General features: G+C 46.0%; 1 protein-coding gene across 2 annotated transcripts in view; it reads left to right on the top strand.

The window, feature by feature from the left end:
• The window catches only part of kirrel1a (kirre like nephrin family adhesion molecule 1a), a 33,454-nt gene that overhangs the window by 1,032 nt on the left and 9,950 nt on the right, over nucleotides 1-22,472 (top strand). For both annotated transcript variants that reach the window (XM_034568678.1, XM_034568679.1), the window contains exons 2-10: nucleotides 13,938-14,087; nucleotides 17,928-18,077; nucleotides 18,163-18,320; nucleotides 18,402-18,552; nucleotides 18,714-18,819; nucleotides 19,030-19,178; nucleotides 19,362-19,489; nucleotides 20,344-20,470; nucleotides 20,732-20,832. In XM_034568678.1, coding sequence (XP_034424569.1) covers nucleotides 13,938-14,087; nucleotides 17,928-18,077; nucleotides 18,163-18,320; nucleotides 18,402-18,552; nucleotides 18,714-18,819; nucleotides 19,030-19,178; nucleotides 19,362-19,489; nucleotides 20,344-20,470; nucleotides 20,732-20,832 — 1,220 coding nt within the window. The remainder of the gene's footprint in view (nucleotides 1-13,937; nucleotides 14,088-17,927; nucleotides 18,078-18,162; nucleotides 18,321-18,401; nucleotides 18,553-18,713; nucleotides 18,820-19,029; nucleotides 19,179-19,361; nucleotides 19,490-20,343; nucleotides 20,471-20,731; nucleotides 20,833-22,472) is intronic.

Genomic DNA, 22,472 nt, shown 5'->3' with positions numbered 1-22,472 from the left:
TGCACAAAGAGGCGTGTGCAGCATCAGCAGTGCCCATGCCCATGCCTCCCCCCCCCCCCCCCCCCCCCTTCCCTCTGTACCTGTGGGCTCCCAGGTACATTGTTGGCTTATGGTAATAGCAGCTGAGGCTGAGTTGCTAGGAGACAGGAGGCTGCAGGAGGAGGAGGAGGAGAAGAAGGAAGACGAGGATGTTTGTAATTTCTCTAAGCTACCTGTTTGATCGATTCACATCTGTGTGTTTGCCGTCGCCACAGCAAACCTCCCCCTTTTTTCCCCATCCCCTGCCATTGTCTACCTTGGCTGACCGGGAGCGTGCACGGCCACTCGACCACTTCATCATAGGTAGGGAGGGAGGAGGGAGGAGGGGGGGGCGTGTTAGGCAAAGGTATAGAAAGGGATGATGTCACCGCTGTCTGCCAGGCTTTGTGTCGCTCAGGCCCGGCTCGCCATGCTCAGCATCTACCCATAGTGGTGGGGTGGGGGTTCACGCACAAGCATGAGACAACCTGAGATACAGTGAGGGACAGATTTCTGTTCATCGACAAATCAGATGCATGGATGACACTATGTGGCCGCCGTTGCAACACACACACACACACACACACACACACACACACACACACACACACACACACACACACACACACACTCTGTGCATTTTCCATCCAGACCCCTTGTCTCTGTCACATGCTGTCCCCCCATAAACCGTACATGTCACACGGATGTACATGAGCGCACACACACACACACACACACACACACACACACACACACACACACACACACACACACACACACACACACACACACACAGCTCATTTACATGTGTGAAGCCATGTGTCCCATTGTCTGTTGTTGCACTGTTACAACTCTTAAATCCACTATTACGCTCACACACAAATATATTTGCTTTCAAAGGCTTTCCCGGAGACAAGATTAGCAGACTGTAAACGGGGCTGCGAGACTTAAAGCGGGCGTAGTGGGTGTCAGGTCTCAGATGTTGCACTGTGGCGTTTGCGTCGGGCTGCGAAAACATGAGAGCAGCGGCAGGCACAATCCACAGAGGGCTGAGTGCCTCCTCCGAAGAGATAACACATCCCGAGCATTTCTTCTTTTATGGAGCACGCAGACTCTTATCTCTTCATTAGACTAGTAAAACAGTATTTCATGGCCTGCAATTTGCACACATGTAATTGCCCACTAGTGCTAATGATTGCATGGTTATTAGTCGAGGGGCTAATTAAAGCTGTGGTGGATCAGAATGTTTTCAAGTTGTTTAGATTGGTTCATAAAGCTGCAGCCGGGACAAACTAGGAGAAGTCTCGACTAGCAGCACCACTGCAGGGATTGATTTAGCATCCTGGCCTTGTATCTACATACCAACCTGGTAATAAGTCCCAAGCAAGCGCCACTGTTAACGCAGCTGTTAAACGTTACTGCACGATCAATCACTGCGAACACACTCCTTTAACTGCCTAATGAGGAGGGGGGGCATTGAGGTCGGACTTGCGGCCCCGCAGCACTGCACCTACAGCCCAGACGGGGGGGGGGGGGGGGGGTCTGAAACGCTGACTTGGACAAAGGCCCCGGTGCAGGTGTACCATTTGTCAGCCTCTGTCCTTTTGTGTGAGCCGAGGCCATGAGCTGCCGCTGCTGCCGCCGCCGCCACCGCTGCCGCTGCCGCCCTGCCTCTCCGCTCTGAATCACACAGCGCGAGCCGTGAATCATAGACCTCAGACGGATTCCTGCCTTGTGCTCAGCAGAGAAAATATTCACGTGTTGGAAGAGTCAGACGCGTTCGGCGGGCTCTCACACCCAGAGAAAGAAGGGTGCCTCGAGGGTTGTTTGATCAGGGAAGTGCTGGTTCTACTCCTGCATGTGTACTGTTAATGACTCAAAGTGGGCTGTAATAGTTCAAATAAAAATGAAGAATTAGGAAAGCCTCATAAAGAATCCAGCGTGGCACTAAAACACTCTGCTGATTTACATTTCATGCATTGGTTGCCAGTAATAATCTGTGACATTTTCATCTAAATAAATTCAAATCAATCCCCCCCCCCCTCTATTACTGAGTACTGGTGGTACATGAAATCTTTTTCCATTTGCCAGGCAAAAAACATTCTCTATCGCTCTGCAAGTGATTTATTTGATGTTCTCGCAATAAATAAAAGAAGAACGAGTAGTTAGCCCGAGCTAATCTCATGTAGCCAGTCCTCTGTCTCATTAAGCCCATGCAGAGCTGGAGCAGGGAAACCTCTGAAGTTCATTACTCAGGGATGCGTGGGGACACTGTGGGCTATGATAACCGCTCAAACTGCACTGGAAGAACTCGTTTCTGCTCAGATTATGGCGAGAAGAGATATAAGTATATGAGCCGTTAAAAAAGTGCCACCTACAGAAAATCACTCTTTTCTGCCAGTGAAAGAATAAAGAGATGAATGCTAAATCAAAACGATGAGATTTAAAAGGAAATTAAGAGATAAGTATGAGATAAGTAAATCGTCATCAGGAAATAGTACATTGAGATAATGAGAAGTCAAGTTAGAGTCAAAATTATGACCTACTAAGTAATCATTTTGAGATATTAAGTCATTGTTTTTCGATTTTAAGTGAGTATTTTGTCATTATTTGGACATGCTAAGTTATTATTTTGAGTTACTACATCATTTTGAGTTACTAAGTAATTATTCTGAGTTATAAAGTCATTACTTTGAGTTATTAAGTCTTTATTTTGACATACTAGCTCATTATTATGAGTTACTAATTCATCATTTGGAGTTGGTAAGTCATTATCTTGAGAAACTAAGTCATTTATTGGAGTTACTAAGTCATTATTGTACGAAAGTTTCTCTTTGTAAGGACTAACAGGATTTTTGGGACCAAAGTTGCGGAAATTGTCTTTCATGATAATCAAACTATTTATAGAGAAGTGAGACTTTTCGCGAGCGCTCTGCCATGGTGTCAAGGCTAACGAACCATTTTTGCGGTGCTATAGTGAACCCTCTCTGGTTCTCTCAGAGTGTAGATCGGGAGTGACATATGTAGCGAGGCAGAAGTCGTTTTCGAATTTTTTTTACCCCAGCGAGTGAGATATCCGACTGTGAAGCAACCCAGCGTTCATATGCGAATTTCGGGTCATGGTTTTGTGTTTTTTTAACGGGATATGAAACGAAGCCTATTTACCGAAAGGCATCTCTAATTGACATCAGCCACTGAACGCAACCAGTGAACCAGCTGTAAAGCTCGATCTGGGAATGGAGCCCGTGATGTTATAATGTACATCCACGCCTGTTGTTCCCCCATTGGGTTCCATTCAATCGGGGGATTCTTGGCATTTCTGTCCTGGCGGGTGTTTGTCAACGTGTGACATGTTGATTGCTTCTCCCAGTTGACATGTTTGTCTAAGGGCATTCCTCCGGACACGAGTGTCCCGTAACGCTCTTTGAAGTGGTGCTTGTGAGAACAAAGAGGGGCGCGTGCATGCGTTCAGATGATCCAGGGAAATCTTTAGAGGGTGCAGAACTATTTAGTCGGACAACTCATTATCAAACTTGTGATCTGAGGAGAATTCAATCAAAAGTACACGCACACATTCGCTTTGAGCTTCCTGAACGGCTGCACGAAGGTTCCTTAAGTGAATGTTCAGGATTTAAAGGCCCCTGTAATTTGATTGTGTTTGAAAGGCTGGGGGCATCCGAGTTATAAAAAGAAGATCGGAGAAAAAAAAACATCCCCTTAAAAATGTTTCTTTATGCAGAGTCCCCTGAGCGAGAGCAGAACACTTTATCACATCTGACTGAATCTATCGGCCTTGTTTTCCCAAACTGCACTGCTGCCACATTCTGCTGCGAGGACCAATGTGGGGAGACGGAGGGAGGGGACGAGGGAAGTGGGAGGGGGGGGGGGGTTTACACAAAAAAAGTTGTTTTGGGGGAGAAATGGAGGGGGAGACAAAGAGGGTTAGTCTTGTGGGCAGGTGGGTAAAGCCTGATCGAGAGTGATTGGAGTTTTTTCTTTTTTTGTGTTTGTTTTAGAGGTGGAGAGGAGGAGGGGGGCAGCATTGTAGTATGGGGAGGGTGGGGGGGGGTGTGCTGAATGAAAAGAAAAGCGAGGAGAGAGGGCCGAGGACGAAGGAGGAGGAGGAGTGGTCGGGGAGGCCAGCGGCGGAGAGAAAGGGACCATTACTCAGGCTCGACTGGCCCCTCAGTGGGGACAGTGGAGCAGCTCATTCAGACAGAATATGGCCGAGGCCGCTTCAAAGGCTACAGTTTGCCTCGGAATCGTCAGGAGTGAGTGAACCGGCGTCCGAGGTGCCAGTCGAGCCCCCCCCCCCATCCCCGCCGAGGTTAATTGGCATTAATCTGTGTTGCTATTAACTTTATTTCTCTTTTTTGCTTCCTTTCCCTTGCAACACGAGCCCTTGTTTCTGCTTACCTCAGTTCATTCTTTCTCTCTTTCTTTCTGTCCCCTCCTGGACTTTCTTTTTTTTTCTTCTTTTAAATCTGAGTCCCCCCACCCCTCCCTTCCTCCCCCCACCTCCCCTCACCATTACTTCTTCTCTTTCCATCTCCCCCTTTCTCTCTCTTTCTCTCTCTCTCTATAATAAGTTCCAGATGTGGTTCTCGCATTCCTCTGGTCGGTGAAGAGAGAGAGCGAGAGAGGGAGCGAGAGGAGGGGAGGGGGTTGGTATGAGTTGGGGGGAGGCGGTGGGGGAGGGGACAGGAGGAGAAGCACATGAATTAAAACAGGGAGCACATGATGGGGAAGAGGAGCCCATTTACTGTAACACACACACACACACACGCAGTAACGTGTGCTGGAAAACACGAACACACACACACACACACACACACACACACACACACACACACACACAGGCTGTGGGAGGGAGAATGGATGCATTTGTGAGGCAGAGGAGGGGGGAGTCGGTCCTGTAACCTCAAAAAGTTTTGGGACATTCTCCTCCTCCTCCTCTTCCCCTGTTTCCCCCTCCTCCTCCTCACCACCTCCCTCCGCAGGAATGTGGCTGACGCTGATGATGTCACTTCATCTCGCCGCTCTCCCAGTTTCTGCTCCTCAACAGGGACAGGGCCGAGGGGGGGGGGGGGTAGATAGATAGAGAGTGAAAGGGAGTGAGAGAGAGAGAGAGAGACCCCATGTTCTTTATCCATCTTGCTCTTACAATAACAACATTAGGGTCAGCCGTCTAACTCGATCGGTTACCACAGCACCACGAGCCCTTCGCCGTCTCCTCGCCGTGTAATATAACAGCCTGCAGGCTGAATTATTGCACACGGCGAATAATGAGCGAGCAGCCTCTTGATAGTCATAATCATCAATGGCTTCCAAGTCCAGTCATTAAAACAATGTTGTTCAGATGCATTACTTTCTTAAAGGCCGCCCCGGCCAGCTTAATACTGTACCCTCGAGGCAAAGCTTAACACAGCCCAGTTTACCCATGTCCTTAGATCCAGATTGGACTCCATCTAATTAACATTTTTTCAAGTCATCGCAAGTTGATGGAAGATTCGCTCCATTGCCAAAAATTGGGCTGTTCTGTTGTGATAACAGGCTCCACTTCACAAGGGAGGTTTTCCACAAGACTTTGGAGCCTGGCTGCCGGGATGTGCTCCCGTTCATGTTGGGCGATAGGTCCCTGGCTCATAGTCGGCATTCCAGTTCCTCCCAGAGGTGTTGTATGGGGCTGAGGTCAGGGCTCTGTGGAAAGCGCTGTTTTTAAAGATAAAGCTAGCTGGTGTGATGAAATGAGCAAAGAACCTTCCTCAACCTGTGGTCCACTATTGGTTGAAATATCATTCTATGCTGCAGCAATAAGGTTTCACACCTGAAAGTCAGGACCATAGTCTAAACCAAGGTTCATGTGTTTGTCATGTTGTTTACATTTGATCTGCTTAGTTTTGGTGTCACATTGCAATCTAGGAAGCACGGTAAAGACTTTAGTATGACATACTTACGGCTTTCATGGGCTGCACTTATTCTTTACATTGATTGGTTTGTAGAGATGTGTCTGGCATGTTGTCAATTTGGCTCTTATGTTGGCAAATAGATTTGAATAAAGTGCATAGAAAAAAATGAGTGTCTCCATTTTTAAGGCAAAAACGAAGTGAAATGAAAAACCGTCTCACTTTGTTAATGTTGTTGCCACTATAATATCATTATAATATTTATAATGATATTATAGTGGCAACAACTGGCAGCAAAATTAATGTCCTTGTCGCATTATATCATTTGAGGTGACGACTTCAAGCAATCCTGCAAGTCGCTGATGCTTCTTTTTCTTTTTCCATGGTTTAATGCTGTTGTTCAAAAGTCCAAACCATTCAAAAAAGTCTTTTCACACAGCAAACGCTGTGGGTCTGTTGGTCAAAGGCACCTTTCACAACTGTTTTATGGTTCGGACTAAAATGGTAAGTCCGAAGGTCCAAGCCAAATAAGGGGGGGTGTCAACACACCCTGAGAGGTCTAACCCAAACAGCTGTGGACTGAGTTCTCGGATGGATGTGGAAAGTATGTCGGTCATATCATATCAGGTTTTTTTTTACGTGTCAAAAGCAGAAGATTAGGTCCCTGTTTGTCTTAAGAGAGACGTCTCTCCATTCATTAAACATGCTGTAATTTTCTCATGTGTTCCGAAGGCTTTAAAGTTTAAAAGTCTACAGTGCTGAGCCGGGCATTATCATCACCCCACTGACTTTGCTTTCTAGTCTTGTCCGTGTGTTTTCAATCAACTAAGACGCCTCCCTTTCAAAGTGACAATATGCACTCGTGGTGATAGTAGCGAGGGGCTCTGTAGCAATATTACGACACCCTCTGAGGTCAAGGCCCCTTGGGCTTTTTATTGGATGCTTTGTGACAGATGACATTGCAAGAAGCTCCAGTACATACCAATAAAATTAGATTGCACTGTATTGAATTAAAGCAGACCTTGGAGGAGTTGATTTATGGATGGGATGCTGCTTGTAAAATAGTCCTGCTGGATCCCGTCGCCGTGCCGTACTGTAACGCGAGGTGAATCGGTGGATCTGAGGGCTGTCACAACCCACAGTGCGGATGTTTACTAGCTAGATCATGTGGTTCTTGGAGCCGGCGTGGCATTAGGAATGGGTCGCTGCCCAAAAATCAGTGGGGACTCGCTGCTGTGAATTAGTAATTCATTATGGTATCGATTGTGTCAGCTGAATTCAGTGGCGACCCCTGTGCTACAAGCTACACAGCACGATGCTAGTAGCAGTAGCAGCTTGATATGTATGTATCCCCCTTGTTGAAGCTTATCCAGAGGACGGCTATTGTTAGTTCTGGTCACCCTTGGTTACAGCAGAGTATTCTTTGTCAGTCGCTCGGCATGTTGGCCGCACAAGCGCTCGTGGATTACCAGCGGCAGGCCGGCTTTCTACCACTTGAGCATATTCATGTGCCCGTAATGTGTCACATACCTCGTCCATGAATTATCATATTACCCACTACTGATCCAGGGGTTGCCATGGCCACCATGTCTATCATTGTGTCAGCGGTCCTCACTGGCTGTAGCCATGGTAACAATGTCGGTATTGTTTGGTGCAAATAAAGCTCTTCAGATGCGAAATGCATGTACGAGAGGAACCCCGGAGAATTGAACACACACACACACAGAAAACAAGTCGTCACACCTTGACATGAGCTCATGCTCATGGTGGTATCAAAATGGACAGACAGAGCGCAGCACTAATTTTCCTCCTGCCATTTCCAAATAAACCTGTTTCCACAGCAACCATTTTTATAGTAATGGAGAGAGAGAGAGAGAGAGAGAGAGAGAGAGAGAGAGAGAGAGAGAGAGAGAGAGAGAGAGAGAGAGGGAAAGTGAAAGTGAAGCAGATATGCTTGAAGGTGGAAAGGCAGCCGGAGAAGGGGATAAGGCACTAGGTGGAGGGGAGAAGGAGGAGTGATAATTTCTACGTAGATGCCTCGAAGTAGAAGGAAGTAGATGTAGAGGGAAGTGAACAGGGAATGCGAAGGGGGCAAGGCCACAAAAGAGAGGAAGAAAGAGAGGTCGCTGGCTGCTAGTAAGGGGGAGGACGGCAAGGTAAGGTGACAGAGCAAGGGAGCGAGCAGGAGGACAATGCGGCAAACAAAGGCAGGAGTCTCCTAGTCTTTCTCTTTCTGGCTCTTTCCCCACTCGGCCCTAATCTTCCCCTCTGCTCCGTCTCCACCTCCAGGAGTCACCTTTGTGTTTGACTGACACGGTGTCGGCACGCTCAGCGGGTCGCCTCCTTTCACTCCCCGCTCCTCTCTGTCTATGTCTCTCGCTTGCTCCTATAGTGGCGTCACCATGGCGACGAGTTATTATGGCCATCCTGCCGGGCGGCCATGTTGTTGTGAGGAGACAGGCACAGGTGGTAGAGTTCCCACGGGCAGAAGAATAGATGGAGAGGCTGCACGTGCTCATGTGGTTAGGGGACGGAGCTGACGACAGAACATTCAACATTCACTGAAAACTGTTTCCCTCACTGATTTCTTATTGTTTCCAGTTTCTCAAGCATGAGACAATTTTTTACCACTAATTTCTGACATTTTTATTTCATGAAAATAATCATTACTTTGTGTACATACATCACATCCAGCATTTAGTACACACACATTGCACATGTCGTGCATGTGCAGCATTGAGGAGCTAAAACAAAAGGCTTTAACTGTGCTTCTAATCCCGTTTTCTGGATTATTTTCTGTAGCGAAGTCCAAACAGCCTCATGCACACACACAGGACACAGGATGCACAGGCAGATCTGTCAGTGCGCGGAGTGACTGATGGACTGACAGATAGATTTATGTGCAGGCATGTACGGCGAGAGAGAGAGCGAGTCCGTGCCGCATGACTCCCGTGGCTGCAACTTTGTCCCAAAACAATGATGTCATCCTCCTCCATCACACTTCACAGCTCCTGTGGACCTCGCCGTCTCTCTTTGTTCTCCTTCTCCCTGCATCTCATTTTCAGGCAGCCCCCCCCCCCCCCCCCCCCCCCCTTCTGTAACAACCAACACATTGGCCACACGCGGCGGCGATATGGAATTAGACAGATAACAAAATCAATTTGGAGCGGATTGACTAACAGTAGAAAGATTGAGGGGGGGTGATGGTGAAAGAGAGAAATAATGAGAGACAGTGCGGCAGCCTCACTTTTAATTGGATAGGTGGAGGGAGGATGAGGTCATTGAAAATGTTTTCTCTCAATTTCAGAAAAATGGGTGTACCGAGCACAAGGGAGGGTTTCATCAGACACACAGATGCACATACGCCGTGTGCACTCACAGACAGAAAACTTTTTTTGGGCAGTTACTTTACACGTCAGCTGTTGCTATGGTGACGCAAGTCTGTGATCCAGCCAAAGCCCGGGATTGGCTGGAGAGGAGCGAGGTAGAGGAAGGCTGGGGGACTTTGTTGCAGGGGTACGGCGGGGGTACGGGGCGGGGTGGGGCCAGACACAAAGATAATTAGATCGATGCATAACAATCCATACAAATGGCATTTTATTTAATAGCAGGTGATTTAGTGAGGCTGAATGTCGCCAGTGAACCATTTCCCAGAACTCCCTGCTCTCTGCATGGCATCACTTCCAACCTCGTCTCCCGTCCCGTGCACGGAGAGGCGAGGTGAGCCTGTGTTTCAATGCTGAAAAGCAAGCGTTGACATTCACTGCCCAGCAGCAGGGCGTGTGGCAAATTAAGGAACGCAGGGCATAGGAGCAGCACAGTTACTAAAAATAGCTCAACCATCTTTGCATGCATATACCCTTTCTGTAATTCTCAGCAACAAATTGACGCTTCATTACCTTGCTATTAAAACACTATCACATGGTGCGAGAGGTGCTTTCGGGCTAAACTGCTGTGGTGGTTCACACTATGGTGGCGTGTGGCCATGCTTTTGGTGAGTCACACGGCAAGGAGTGCGTGTGTGCGTGCGTGCGTGCGTGCGTGTGTGCGTGCGTGTGTGCGTGTGTGTTTGTGTGCTCGCCTTTGGCTTTGTGTCTGCTTTGACAAGCCGAGGTTGGTGTCACAGTGTCTGCAGGGGCCGTTGTCCTCGGCCCCCACATTAATCCTAATCCCTTTCCAAACTTTGACTTGGGCTGTACTTAATCCCAGACTAAACTGAGACCCGCTCCCAATGGAGATGGAGATGCTCCGCTGGCTTGACGGTTCAGTCCGTGCCGTGGCTTAATCTATGCTCCGGAAACCGCCTCGACGTGTCGATTACATGTTTGGGGTTTAGACTGGTTATGTTTGTGCGTGTGTTGACAGGAAATGGTTAGCCCATGTGGTGTGGGCTGGGTCATCTGTGCTGCCTGTTTGTGTGCGTGTGTTTCCATGTGCACGTGGTCATGGTCACAGCTCTTTGTGACCGTGGTCTTTATGTGGACAGGCTGCTTGGAGTCTCCCGGTGGTATCTTGGGGATCAGTGACTCAAGGAAATCAGGACACACTCTAAATTTGTCACTGCAGCATAACCCACATAATGAAAGAATACATGCTCCCTCGCTTCTGTCTTGCCTGTGCTGCTCTGTACACGCAGATCTCCCTGTTAAAACACAGACACGAGCGCTTACACCCGTGTTGACAAGTGTTAACTGGGTAATATGGAAATTAGAAGAGCACATGTTTAAATGAGTCAGTGTTTTCAGTCCTTTGCATGGGTGTTTTCTCCGCAGATTGTGTAGCCTCCGCTCAAACGCTTTCAGTTTGGATTATGCTCGTGGTTTACTGAGGCAGTTGAGGGAATACCTCCAGCTCGCGTATCTGAGGTGGTGGAGGAAAGGATTTGCTTGCCCTCAGGCTACTGGGGTTGCGGGGTAGTTTAAACCCAGCTAAACTCTCTTTGCACCCATGTATATCTGAGAATAGGCTTCTCATGCTTGTTAAAATAACGGTGGCATAAATCCACACTGTACCGTACAGTAATTGCCAGTAATCCAACGCGAGGTTTATCTCATTATGGTGCATACATGAAATTTATGAAATAATACATACATTTCATACAATCAGCTGACAACACATAGACTGTACATTCACTCCAGAACGCTCATGAAATATTGACATGATAACCTTGTAAGGTAACAGACGTCTCCAGCCCTTTTGGTTTTTCTGGAGCAAGTGGAGCATTGCACACTTCTTACAGCAGCTATAATCAATATCTCCAAATTTACAATGGATCACATGATTCTGTTTTAAGTGAAAGGGTCACTTGTAATAAGAAACCAACAGAGAATGGTCGCCTGACTCTGGAGTGAGTCCCGTCTGGATTAACATTACAATACTGTGTTTACATCTTGTTTACACTGCATACAAGTGGCCAAAAAGAAAATCTCTTATTGCAGGTTTACACCCTGTAAAAAAACATTTCATTGTAAATTTAAATATTTTAAAGTTTTTGATTATTGGTTGTACAAAAGAGGAAATTTGTAGGGTTCAGATTTCTCTGACTTTGTTTGAAGCCAACATATGCAAGTGAGTTCAGTAGGGGGGGGTGGCGAGCAGCAAACCGGGTCACAGTCAGCCCATGATAGAGGTCAGACATTGGCCTCCTTAACTTGAATCTCAAGTGTTGCTCGACAACATTAAATATCCCTAACTAAATAAGCAACACTGAAATTTCAAGATCAGAAAAAATACATGCAAGCTCATTATTAAGAATTGAACCCTCAAAAAACGAAGTCAGTGACAAATGCGAAATGTGGCGTCTTCCAACCGACCTCCCCCATGGCAACCCAGTGACAGGAGCACAGAGGGGGAAAAAAAACAAAAAATATGTATATATTTAAATTCCAAAACATTCACAGTAAGAGGGTGATTGAGATATATTGAATATTTTATGTTGGGGCTTAAAAGTTGGTATTTACCTCCACACATTCGGTCAAGCCATCTTGTTGTAGCCATCAGTGGAATTATATATAATATTGAGTTTATCCTGGGGAAAACATGCACTGCTGTGGTGCCTTTACACCGTTTGCAGTTGAAGGCTTTGTGACTTGATATGATTTCACCTCCCAACTTTTCAGCGCTAATCATCGTTACAATGTTGTTTGCTTTGTTTATTTTAATACGTTAATCCTGTTAATTTGGGTGTTCCTCAGGGATCAAATTAAGAGCCGCTGTTGTTGTATTTTTTGGTTCATTGCTGAATTATTCTAGATACGCATGCTGCAAAGCTCCCTCTGCATCTGATTCCCTTTTCGCTGTACATCCTCGCACATGTCTTTTATCTTCAGAATAATAAAGTCAGAAGCCATTGTTGCGAGTGGTATGGAAGCCTCTTCGCTTGATTGCATTCATTTGTAATAACAGGCATATTGTACCGCTGCAAATCTGACATGATCGGGGGAGAGTGCATGTCTGTGTATATGAAAGGGAAACGTGATACAGGGATGGAGGGTCATCGTGGGGGGTGGGGGGGGGGGGGGGGTGGGTGGGGGGGTTTGCAGATGCATATGGCAGTTGTTACCAAAAGCGAGAGGGATGGGAACCTTCAGAAAAGTGCTGGAAGGTACAGGGGGAGAAGTGTGAGTGGAATGAAAGAGGGAGGGCAAGGGAAGGAGAAGGGGAAAACAAGTGATAAAAAAAAGTGGAGAGGACAAGTGAGAAGGAGAGATGTAAATGGAAGGAGGTGAAGAAAAGGGAGTGAGGGAAAAAGTGAGAGACGAGCGAGGGTGAACGGGGCGGACGAAAAAGAAAGGGAGGGAGAGAGAAAGTGCTGGAGGGCTGATATTTAATGTGATAAATGAGTTGTGACAGTCCGCCTCTAACCCCCTTCCAACCAGCGAGGAGGAGGAACTCAGAAATAGAAAGCGTTATGGGTAAAAAGGACATATACAGCATTATATATGTATATAGAAAGACGGAGGCACATGCATAGTGTAGAGAAGGAGAGAGGGAAATCAGTGCAGGCAAAAGGACATTCATAGACAGCATTGTAGATGTACAAAGGGAAAGAGGCAAGTAGGGATGCATACATATACGGGGGAAAAGCAGAGATGGAGGGAAAGTAATTTGGGTAAAGGACATACAACATGATAGAGAGAGAACAGAAGGAGAGGAGGGTGGTGGGGGGTTGACGACGCAGCACTGGGTTAATGATCTACTGTACGATAAAAAGTGGGAGAGAGGAGAAGAGACCGAGCGGAAAGAATGAAAATTTAAAGTGAGATGCGAATCCTCCACAGTGATCGCCCCTCCTCTATTATACGGGTGTCTTGTCTTCATGGGACAGCTAATTACAACTTGTCATCATACTCTGTGGAACAATAGTGGCGGATTTTCTTGTGTTTTGCTCATATTAGGCTGGTGGGCCAGCTCGGCACTGGACTATCTGCTGTGCCAGTGGACTACAGAATGGAGGGAGAGAGTCTAGTAGACAATGACAGCCACTGTAGTTTTGGTTGGGGAGTGGAAGCCTGGGAGATGACTCATAGGGAGGAATGAAGAAGGGAGAAACAGACAGAGAGAGAGATAGAGAGGGAGACGAGAGGGAGGGCCGGAGTGTTTTGAAGAAATAAAAGTCAGGAGCGAGAAGAAAAGGGGGTGTGAGAGACCCCATGGCTGAGGTTTGCGTGTTTGATCTCCAAGCTCCTCTCTCCTGAGTCAGCATTAACCGCCTCGTCCTCTTCATTCTTTCTCTTTCGTCTTCCAAGACTAATTTTCTCTTCTTTGACACCTCTGTCTTTTCTCCCCACTCATCATGCCCTCAAGTTAATGGCTGCGAACCATCGTGTGATCAAAGATGATGGCCTTCGTGGCATTCCATCGCTGCCGGGGAACGCGCTTTCTAATCAATTAACCATAAAACCACGGATACAATAACATGCCATAGTCGTGGTCAGCTTTACAGTAGCTCGTCTGCAGTTTGCAAATGAGAAAGTACCGAACTTATGCCTCTCTTTCTTTCCCAACCTCCAGTGTTGACGGCGAGGTTCTCTCAGGAGCCAGCAGACCAGTCGGTGGTGCGGGGCCAGAGGGTGATCCTGTCCTGTGTTGTCTTCAACTACTCAGGCATCGTTCAGTGGACCAAAGATGGCCTGGCTCTGGGCATCGGAGAAGACCTGCGGGGTGAGAAACCACAAAGCCTCCTCGGGCCTCCGTCCCTGAGACTTGAGCTGACTCTGGTTTCTCAGGGGTTTGAGCAGCCAGATCTGATGCTGCATGTTCAAAGCCAGAGAAGTTCATTTCATTTGAGAGAGAACAGAGGATAGAGACTGAATGTAAAGCCGATTTGCTTGTTACACTGGTGCTTTGAACTAAATGCTAAACTAAGTATATTTAATGTCACCATAACCACACAACTACCAACTATGGGCTGACTGCACGGGACACACTTCCCAGTCTATTACACTTAGTCAGTAAGAGAGTGGACAAGATGAGAGATCCAAGGGTAATGGATGAATGAAACGTCTGCCTGCAAACCAAAGCAGAGCTACAGAAAACACTGTGTTAAATAAATAAAACCCATTTGAAAGTCTTTTTAAACAACAAGCACATTTGGTGGTGACTATCTGGCACGGCTACAGCTGAATGAATAGCTGGAATGTTTATAGAGGATAGGAGTAAATGAATCACATATAAATGAATCACTATATGTGTGTGTGTGTGTGTGTGTGTGTGTGTGTGTGTGTGTGTGTGTGTGTGTGTGTGTGTGTGTGTGTGTGTGTGTGTGTGTGTGTGTGTGTGTGTGTGTGTGTGTGTGTGTGTGTGTGTGTGTGTGTGTGTGTGTGTCTTCCTGTAAATCCCTGTAACATTTATCATTACAATTTAAGAGGAAGAAATGTTTTAATATTAGGTTATGGTTATGGTAAGACAAGTAGTAACTATGGTTTGTGTGCGTGTGCGTGTGCGTGTGTGTGTGTCAGCCTTTGTTTTATGCATCCATTGGTCAGTGGTGGAGGAAGTACTCAAACATTTTACTTAAGTAAAAGTACAAATAAATGGACAAAAATGTACTCAAGTAACAGTACAACACAAGAATAATACAAGCTGTCACAGTCTGAAGGATGCTGCAGACGATGCTACTAAATCCACTTGTATTGTCACATAAATTATTTGAAAGGAAACACGATGCATTGTAAAGATATGGTGGAGTTGAAAGTACAGATATTTGCTGATATATGTAGTGGAGTCAAAGTGAAAGGTACCTACCTGAAAGTAAATCTATTTAAGTTAAGTACAGATATATGAAAAATGTACTTAAGTACAGTAACTAAGTAAATGTACGTGGATACATCCCAGAGTTGCCATTGGTCAACATTTGACCTTCAGAATAAGAAAACATTCTCACATGTATGTGACTGAGCTAATTTCTAGTGTTGCTACTGTGGACTGCTAACAAAGCAGAACACTTTGAAAGCTCACACACACACACACACACACACACACACACACACACACACACACACACACACACTCAGCCAGTGTTAGTACAACGTTGCGTGTTTGTAACAGTGGTGGCTAATGCGTGCTGACAAAATATCTTTGCTGCTGATTGTTTTAGTTGCAGCTAGATTGAGCCAGCGGAGCATTTTCTCCCCCCTCAAAGAGATGATGGAGGCTGCCGTGCTGCTGGAGGACAGCTTCAACTACTACAGCAGCTATCCCGTCACATCACAGTGTGTGACTCACTGTGTCACTTATTTAGCTTGATGTTAAATTTGGCTACCTCCTCCGCATATACCGTCAAACGCTTGACGGGTAATTCCAAGGGTCCTCGGGCACATTTTTTTACAGACTGACACCCTTCATCTTGGTCAGGGAGCATCACATCATCACCTTTGTCATGAAAGAAGGGGGTGATACTGACTGATTTTATTAAAGGCCAAATACACATATATATATATATATATATATATGTATGTATATATATTTATATGGACCTCATCCTAGTGTGCTGCTCTCCGCCCCTTACTGTTCTTTCTCTTTGCATTTCACTTTAGCCTCCTGCTTTTTTCCATCCGTCAACATTTGTTTTCGACACAGCTTCACTGACTTAAGCAGAACTTGGCGGAGTGATGCTTTTCATCTCTGACTTCATTTGTGCGGACCCCAATATTCCGACTATTGACCTTATTCAGAATAAGACATTATTTGGATTATGGCGTTTACATGAGTTGCTAATATATTCCATTCGTTTTCCGGTTTACATGTTACAGAGCATAGCCAGATTAGGAGTTGCATCTCATTCCGTCAGCTTTAAAACCCCAACCTTAAATTGTTTAATCTACGATGCTTTTTCTACATGTAAAAGCTACAAGTCCAATTTATTTTTCCATCTTGTTTACACCCAGCAGTTGGTAACTGCTGTATGTTGATGCTGCTGATGCTGTGAAAACTCCAATAGGAGAATGCGACATATAGTACGTAATGCTTATTCAGAGTATGACCTTATGTCGGTGTCCGATTCAGACTGCTGTTCCAATCAGGTTTATATCAGAATATGGCTGTCTATGTAAATGTAGTCACTGTGTTGCAGCATTTTCAGAGTAGCACTGATTAGTCCAAAGGTGGAGCTGTCTAATTACTGGTCAAAACCAGCGGGCCTATTTTGAAGTTATCTAGAGCATCATTTGTGACATGCTGTCGCCTTGTATTTGTTGATCTTGTTTTTCCCCAGACTATGTCCCTTAATATTTATTTATTTGTAATAGTTGTATTTTCCCTATTTTGGTTGAATGTCCCCTCTATTTTACTTCCTCTCCTCTCCTCTCCTCTCCTCTCCTCTGTGACATCCTCATGTAAGATCACTCCTTTTTTTCCACCTCTCTCCTATCCTTCATTGAACTCGTCTCTTTCTCCCTCACCTTTATCAGGCTCGCCTCCTCCTGTCAACGCTCCTCTCCCACCTGTCTCTCCCTCTCTCTGTCCTCGTCTGTCGCTTCTCTATTCTTTCTTTGTCTCCCCTTCTCCCGTCTTTTAATCATATTGTTTCTGTAATGGTCCAGTGCTTCAAGCCAAAGCTTTTAAATAAGAAACATGTGAATGAACACTGGCCTCTTCATGCACACATACACTCAGTGGGTGCCTGTGTATGTTTGTGTATGAGGCTCTGTCCCCCCCTGCCCGCTCCCTCTTTCTCTGGGCTTTTCATGCGCCTTCTCACTCTGCACATTTCACATGCAAATGTGCGTATATACAAGGCACACACATGCACACATGCATGCAGAAACAAGGACACACAAGGTTAGGCGGGCCCGCGCGGCTCACTTTGGAGGCTGCACATGGAGACGGCAGCAGAGATTTTCACATGCCATCTACATCTGGGCAGCAAACATGAATTCTGCACCATGCACTGGAGTCTATTTGAGTCCTCCAAAACGTTGTTGTCATAATGCATTCATCTCTCTCCCCCCCTGCTGGTGAAAGAGCGCGTGGATGCCACCTAATGGTGAGAATGTACAGCAGTGACACAGCTGGGCCGTGTGTCGGGATGGGGGAAGGGAAGCGAATAGCGGAGGGCCTGTGTTGTGTGTACGTGGGATTGTGTGTGTGTGTGTGCATTGTGCTGTGTGAATGTGTATGTTTGGCCATGCGTTTGTGTTTGTGCGTCATGTGCCATTGCGTCTCTCTGGTGTCAGTTGTCCTGATGAAGGAATACTTTTCCCTCATGTGTGACACAGATCTGATGTTTTGTTTTTCTTGCCACAAGCTGCACGGTGCTGCATTATTTTAAAATTCTGATACACTCTACATGGGTGTGTCGGGATTCTGGCACATGTGATGTGTTAGTCTGTATTTGAAATTTCAAATCTTGAGGTATGGTGACATACATTCACCTTCAGCCAGTAGTAGCGCTAGATTTGGGCTAAGATTAGGAAAAAGTGAAGCATCTTAATCAGCATCATAAAGATGATCCTTGATGTTTGTGTGTTTATTTAATCTGCTGTGTGTTTCTTTGCGCCCCAGCCTGGCCCAGGTACCGTGTGTTGCGCGTGCAGGAGTTGGGGCAGTACAATCTGGAGATCCTGTCCGCTGACCTGACTGATGACTCGCTGTACGAGTGCCAGGCCCCCGATGCAGCGCTGAGGTCCAGGAGGGCCAAACTCACCGTCCTCAGTACGTTTGTGGGCTCATGTGTGCGTCTACATTCAGCACGTGAGGCGAGTGAGTTTTTCTAACGCTGCTCTCTCTCCTGCTCCAGTCCCCCCAGATGACCCGGTGATCGATGGGGGTCCGGAGGTGCTGCTGAACGCCGGCGAGTCCTACAACCTGAGCTGCGTGTCTCGAGGGGCGAAGCCGCCATCCGTGATCGAGTGGCTCAAAGACGGCCTGCCTGTGGACGGGGCTGCCAGTGCTACGGTAAGCCACACGTGCACCCACACGCGCTAAACTCACACGTTCATGGGCTGCATTTAAAATCACAACATTATCAATTACCAGGAGGTGCTCCCAGACAGGAAGAGAGTGACCACACGTAGCTACCTGCCCATCCACCCGGTCGACACCGACACCGGGAGGAACTACAGCTGTGTGGCCACCAACCTGGCTATTCCCAGCGGCAAGATGACAACTGTCACACTCAACGTGCACCGTAAGAAAAGCTGCTCTTAATCTCAAATCACATGCACGTCAATGTTATTATAGCTGTTACTAAGTAATGCGTGGCAGCCATTTTGTATCAGACCCTCCTCCAGATTGCAGCATATATAATAAGTAGTAAGCAGCCCCCCTCTCTCTCTTTCTCTCTATCAGATCCACCCGCAGTGACCTTGTCCATCGAGCCGCGCTCTGTCCTGGAGGGGGAACGAGTCACCTTCACCTGCCAGGCGCACGCCAACCCTCCTATTATGGGCTACAGGTCGGCCTCCACTCTCAGGGCCCTTATCATTTTCACTGGGCCTCTTAAAGTGACAGTCACAGTGTTGCTTTTTGATTTGTTTTGTAAGATAAAAAAAAAAAAAAGACTGTGGATCCACCATCTTTACAGTGTGCGTTATACAATTTTCGTGGTTTCCACTTGTGTCACACGTTTTTCCAGTGTATGTAAATGTGTTTCTCGAAATCCTAGGTGGGCTAAAGGTGGCGTGGTGCTGCAGGGCGCCAGGGAGAGCGTGTTCACCACCAAGGCGGACCACTCCTTCTTCACCGAGCCCGTCTCCTGTCTGGTTTTCAACGCCGTGGGAAAGACCAACGTCAGCATCCTGGTGGACGTCCACTGTGAGTCACACAACACTCATCTCGCCGTGCTCACTCACCCGTGACCCACTTCACCGCAGCGTGGAGTCAGATGGATAAAATACACCACTGTTGTGTTTCTCTTTCGCTTCAGTCCGACTGCATTATTGCTCAAGCACAATCAAAAAATCACAAACCTGCTCCCTCTCTCTTTTTCGTCTCCAGTCGGCCCGATCCTGTTGGTGGAGCCGCAGCCACAAACGGTCGACGTCGACTCTGACGTGAACCTCAACTGCAAATGGGCCGGAAACCCTCCGCTCACACTAACGTGGTTCAAAAAGGGATCAAACATGGTGAGAAGCCGAGGCACACGTCTCCTCTGACCCCGTATTCCCACTCACTAAAACCGATTTTTTTACTGTCATTTAATATCGAATTGGATTAGATGAATTGACCCACTGGTAATACAGCTCGTCTATCCTTCCAAATTTAAATGTTGCAGCAGAAATAGAGGATAGGAAGGATTTAAGATGATATAAGATGACATCAAAACACTGTTTGGCAGCCATATTGGTCATCTTGAACAACCATTTTCACTCTTCTCATCTAGCCCTTGACCAGGAAAGGACTTTTCTTTTACCCACTAGCTTTTGCAAGATCCACTTTTTAAACTAAAGTTACCTTAATTATAAATGTTTTGTTGTTAACATCTATTGTGTCACACCAGCCAGAAACTGAATACAGGTAGGAGTATAAACATCTGCCCTGGTTGTTAATGACTCCCTGGCTGGTGGAATAATAAACAGTGTGTTTATGTTACATATACTAACTTATATGAAGTTATAGTTCAGAGTGTTGTGGACTGATGTGACCTCATCTCTATAATCAGGCTGGCTCAGGTGATTCTCTCTCTCTCACTGGGTGGTTACATATTTAGCCATCATTTTCACACAGCTAATTTTCTGATGGATGTGGTTGCCAGGCAACTGCAAAACCTTTGTGATGGGTTAAAAGCATTGTCAGCCAGTTAGGGTCGGAGCATTAGAGCACATGTGCTGAAATAGAGCCAGGCTTAAAAACATGCAACATAAAATAATGAAGTGTACAGGTGGCGGTATCACAATGCATTCGCTTATTTTGTTCATCGCCTGCCGCTGTTAAGCAGATTTCCCCCGGTTTATATCGTTTTTTTTTCACTCCCCCACAGGTTCTGAGTAACAGCAACCAGCTGTATCTGAAGTCAGTGAGCCAGGCGGACGCCGGCCAGTACGTTTGTAAGGCCATCGTCCCACGGATTGGAGTAGGAGAGACTGAGGTCACGCTCACTGTGAACGGTCAGAAAACATCCACATAATTTCATGTATCACTTTTAGAGGATGAAAATCTTTTAGTTCTTTTAAAAAGGTCAGCTTGTCAGTAAATGAAAAAGAAATGTCCAAAGTGAAGGTCGTTTATTTAAAAAATCATATAAAAGCCTCTAGAACAGGCCGTCTAAGGTTATCGTCTTTAGAAAACACATGGATTTAATATAATTTTGGCACTTGTATTTTATGTGTCATGCACTTAATGTGTCCTGTCGTTTTTGACCAATGCAGGTCCTCCCATCATCTCCAGTGATCCAGTCCAGTACGCAGTGAGAGGAGAGAGAGGCGAGGTGAAGTGCTACATCGCCAGTACGCCTCCTCCGGATAAGATTGTAAGTGAAAATGAAAAAAAAAGGAAAAATGACAAGGATATGAAACCTTTCTGGCACCAAATTCACAATTGAAATTTATAAATTTGACCCCAGCGTCAATTATTCACACAAAGACTGCCAAGCAAGGAAAAGCTTTGGTCACAAAGAGCACAAGGTTGTAGCTTTTAGTCTGACAGGGATTTGTGTTTTACTGTTACTGTACCTTCTTGTTCCTAAATGGCTCTCGCTCCTGCACGGCAAATGCTTTTAGGCGCTGTCCCCTTTTCTTTTTGAGCGGTGACTCACCCTTAAACTCTCCCAGAATGTTCCTCCATCCCATCACATAAACAAACCAACACTAACACTAAGCCGCTCCGCTTTTAGCTCCTGCGTCAGAAATCAGCTCGGATGCTCTCTCCACTAGGCCGTATCGCAGAGACGCAACGGCAGTGCTAGCTCCTCGCCTCCCCCTGTGACTGATCCGTCCTGACTTGCAGTGCGCGCTCCTAATGCAAGTGGCAGAGGTTGGGACAGAAAAAGATTTATAAAATATAAAGGACTGGAGAGGAACAGTTGTCCCAGTAAACGCCTCAGCCAGGAGCTTCTCCTTCTCTGGAATAAGTGGGCACATTATGGGAACATGTGGGTTTATGCATAATTAACTGGCCTGCGTATAGTACTTCAATGCTGAATAATAGAGCTGCTTTTAGTGGCTTTAAAGTCGGAGAATGTGCGAGATTCAACTTCACTTGTTCCTGCTGAAACACACAAACTGTTGCTTGTTGGAGGAAATCGTGCAACGTGTGCATTAACATGTACTTGATGTATATTTATGGAGTTTTCCTTTGTCATGCACGTCTGTAGTATGTATTCAAGACATATATTGCTTTTCTAGCTACTGCCTGTATGTCTGTATGTGGAACGCATATCTCACTATTAATCCTATTGGCTTCACACTTGGCATTTGTATTCTTAACGTTCCAGGGAAGTACAATGCGGAAGTTGTTGTGATTTGAACACGCAACGCATTCATTATTAATAAACTTTGAATAAACAGCCGACCGGTACTCGGTAATAGTCAGTGGGTGCAGGCCAGTCTGTGGGCCGAGTTGAATGTTCTTCATCCATTTTGATAACCTGATTATTTTTATTTCACCATATCGTGCAGCACACAAACAATAAAATGTGACAGTTTATTGTAGAGCGGTTTGAGGAGGGCTCACTAATGACAAGGTATAATTCTGAAGTAGCTCCGGAGTTTTAATACAGGAAAAGAGAACAGACCATTACAAACAGGCAGATTTAGAACAGCCACAACATTATACACTCTCATATGAGGAAATATTTTAAACTTGTAATCAAATCGTTCAATTTCAATATTTCAATATGATATGTTGTTTAAATATTTTACATATTTTATTTATATTCGATAAGCGATTTCCTTTATTTGACAGAGACACTAAAGGTAAGACAGGAAATGGGTTGAGAGAGAACCAGGTCGAACCAGGAGTCTTCGGGTCGCCCCTATATTTTTCTTTTATCATTAAAAAAAAAGATTTCTTCAAGTTTTACACATTTTTGGACGCCAGCCCATTAAACCACTCTAATATGTTTTTAAGAAGAGAGCAATAGGCCTGTTCTTCAAGGAATAGTTGGACATT

This window comes from Hippoglossus hippoglossus, chromosome 18, assembly GCF_009819705.1.
Source record: "Hippoglossus hippoglossus isolate fHipHip1 chromosome 18, fHipHip1.pri, whole genome shotgun sequence".
NCBI classification, from domain to species: Eukaryota; Metazoa; Chordata; class Actinopteri; order Pleuronectiformes; family Pleuronectidae; genus Hippoglossus; species Hippoglossus hippoglossus.
The sequence above is the reverse complement of the archived record's forward strand: the minus strand, read 5'-3'. Positions and strand labels throughout refer to the sequence as shown.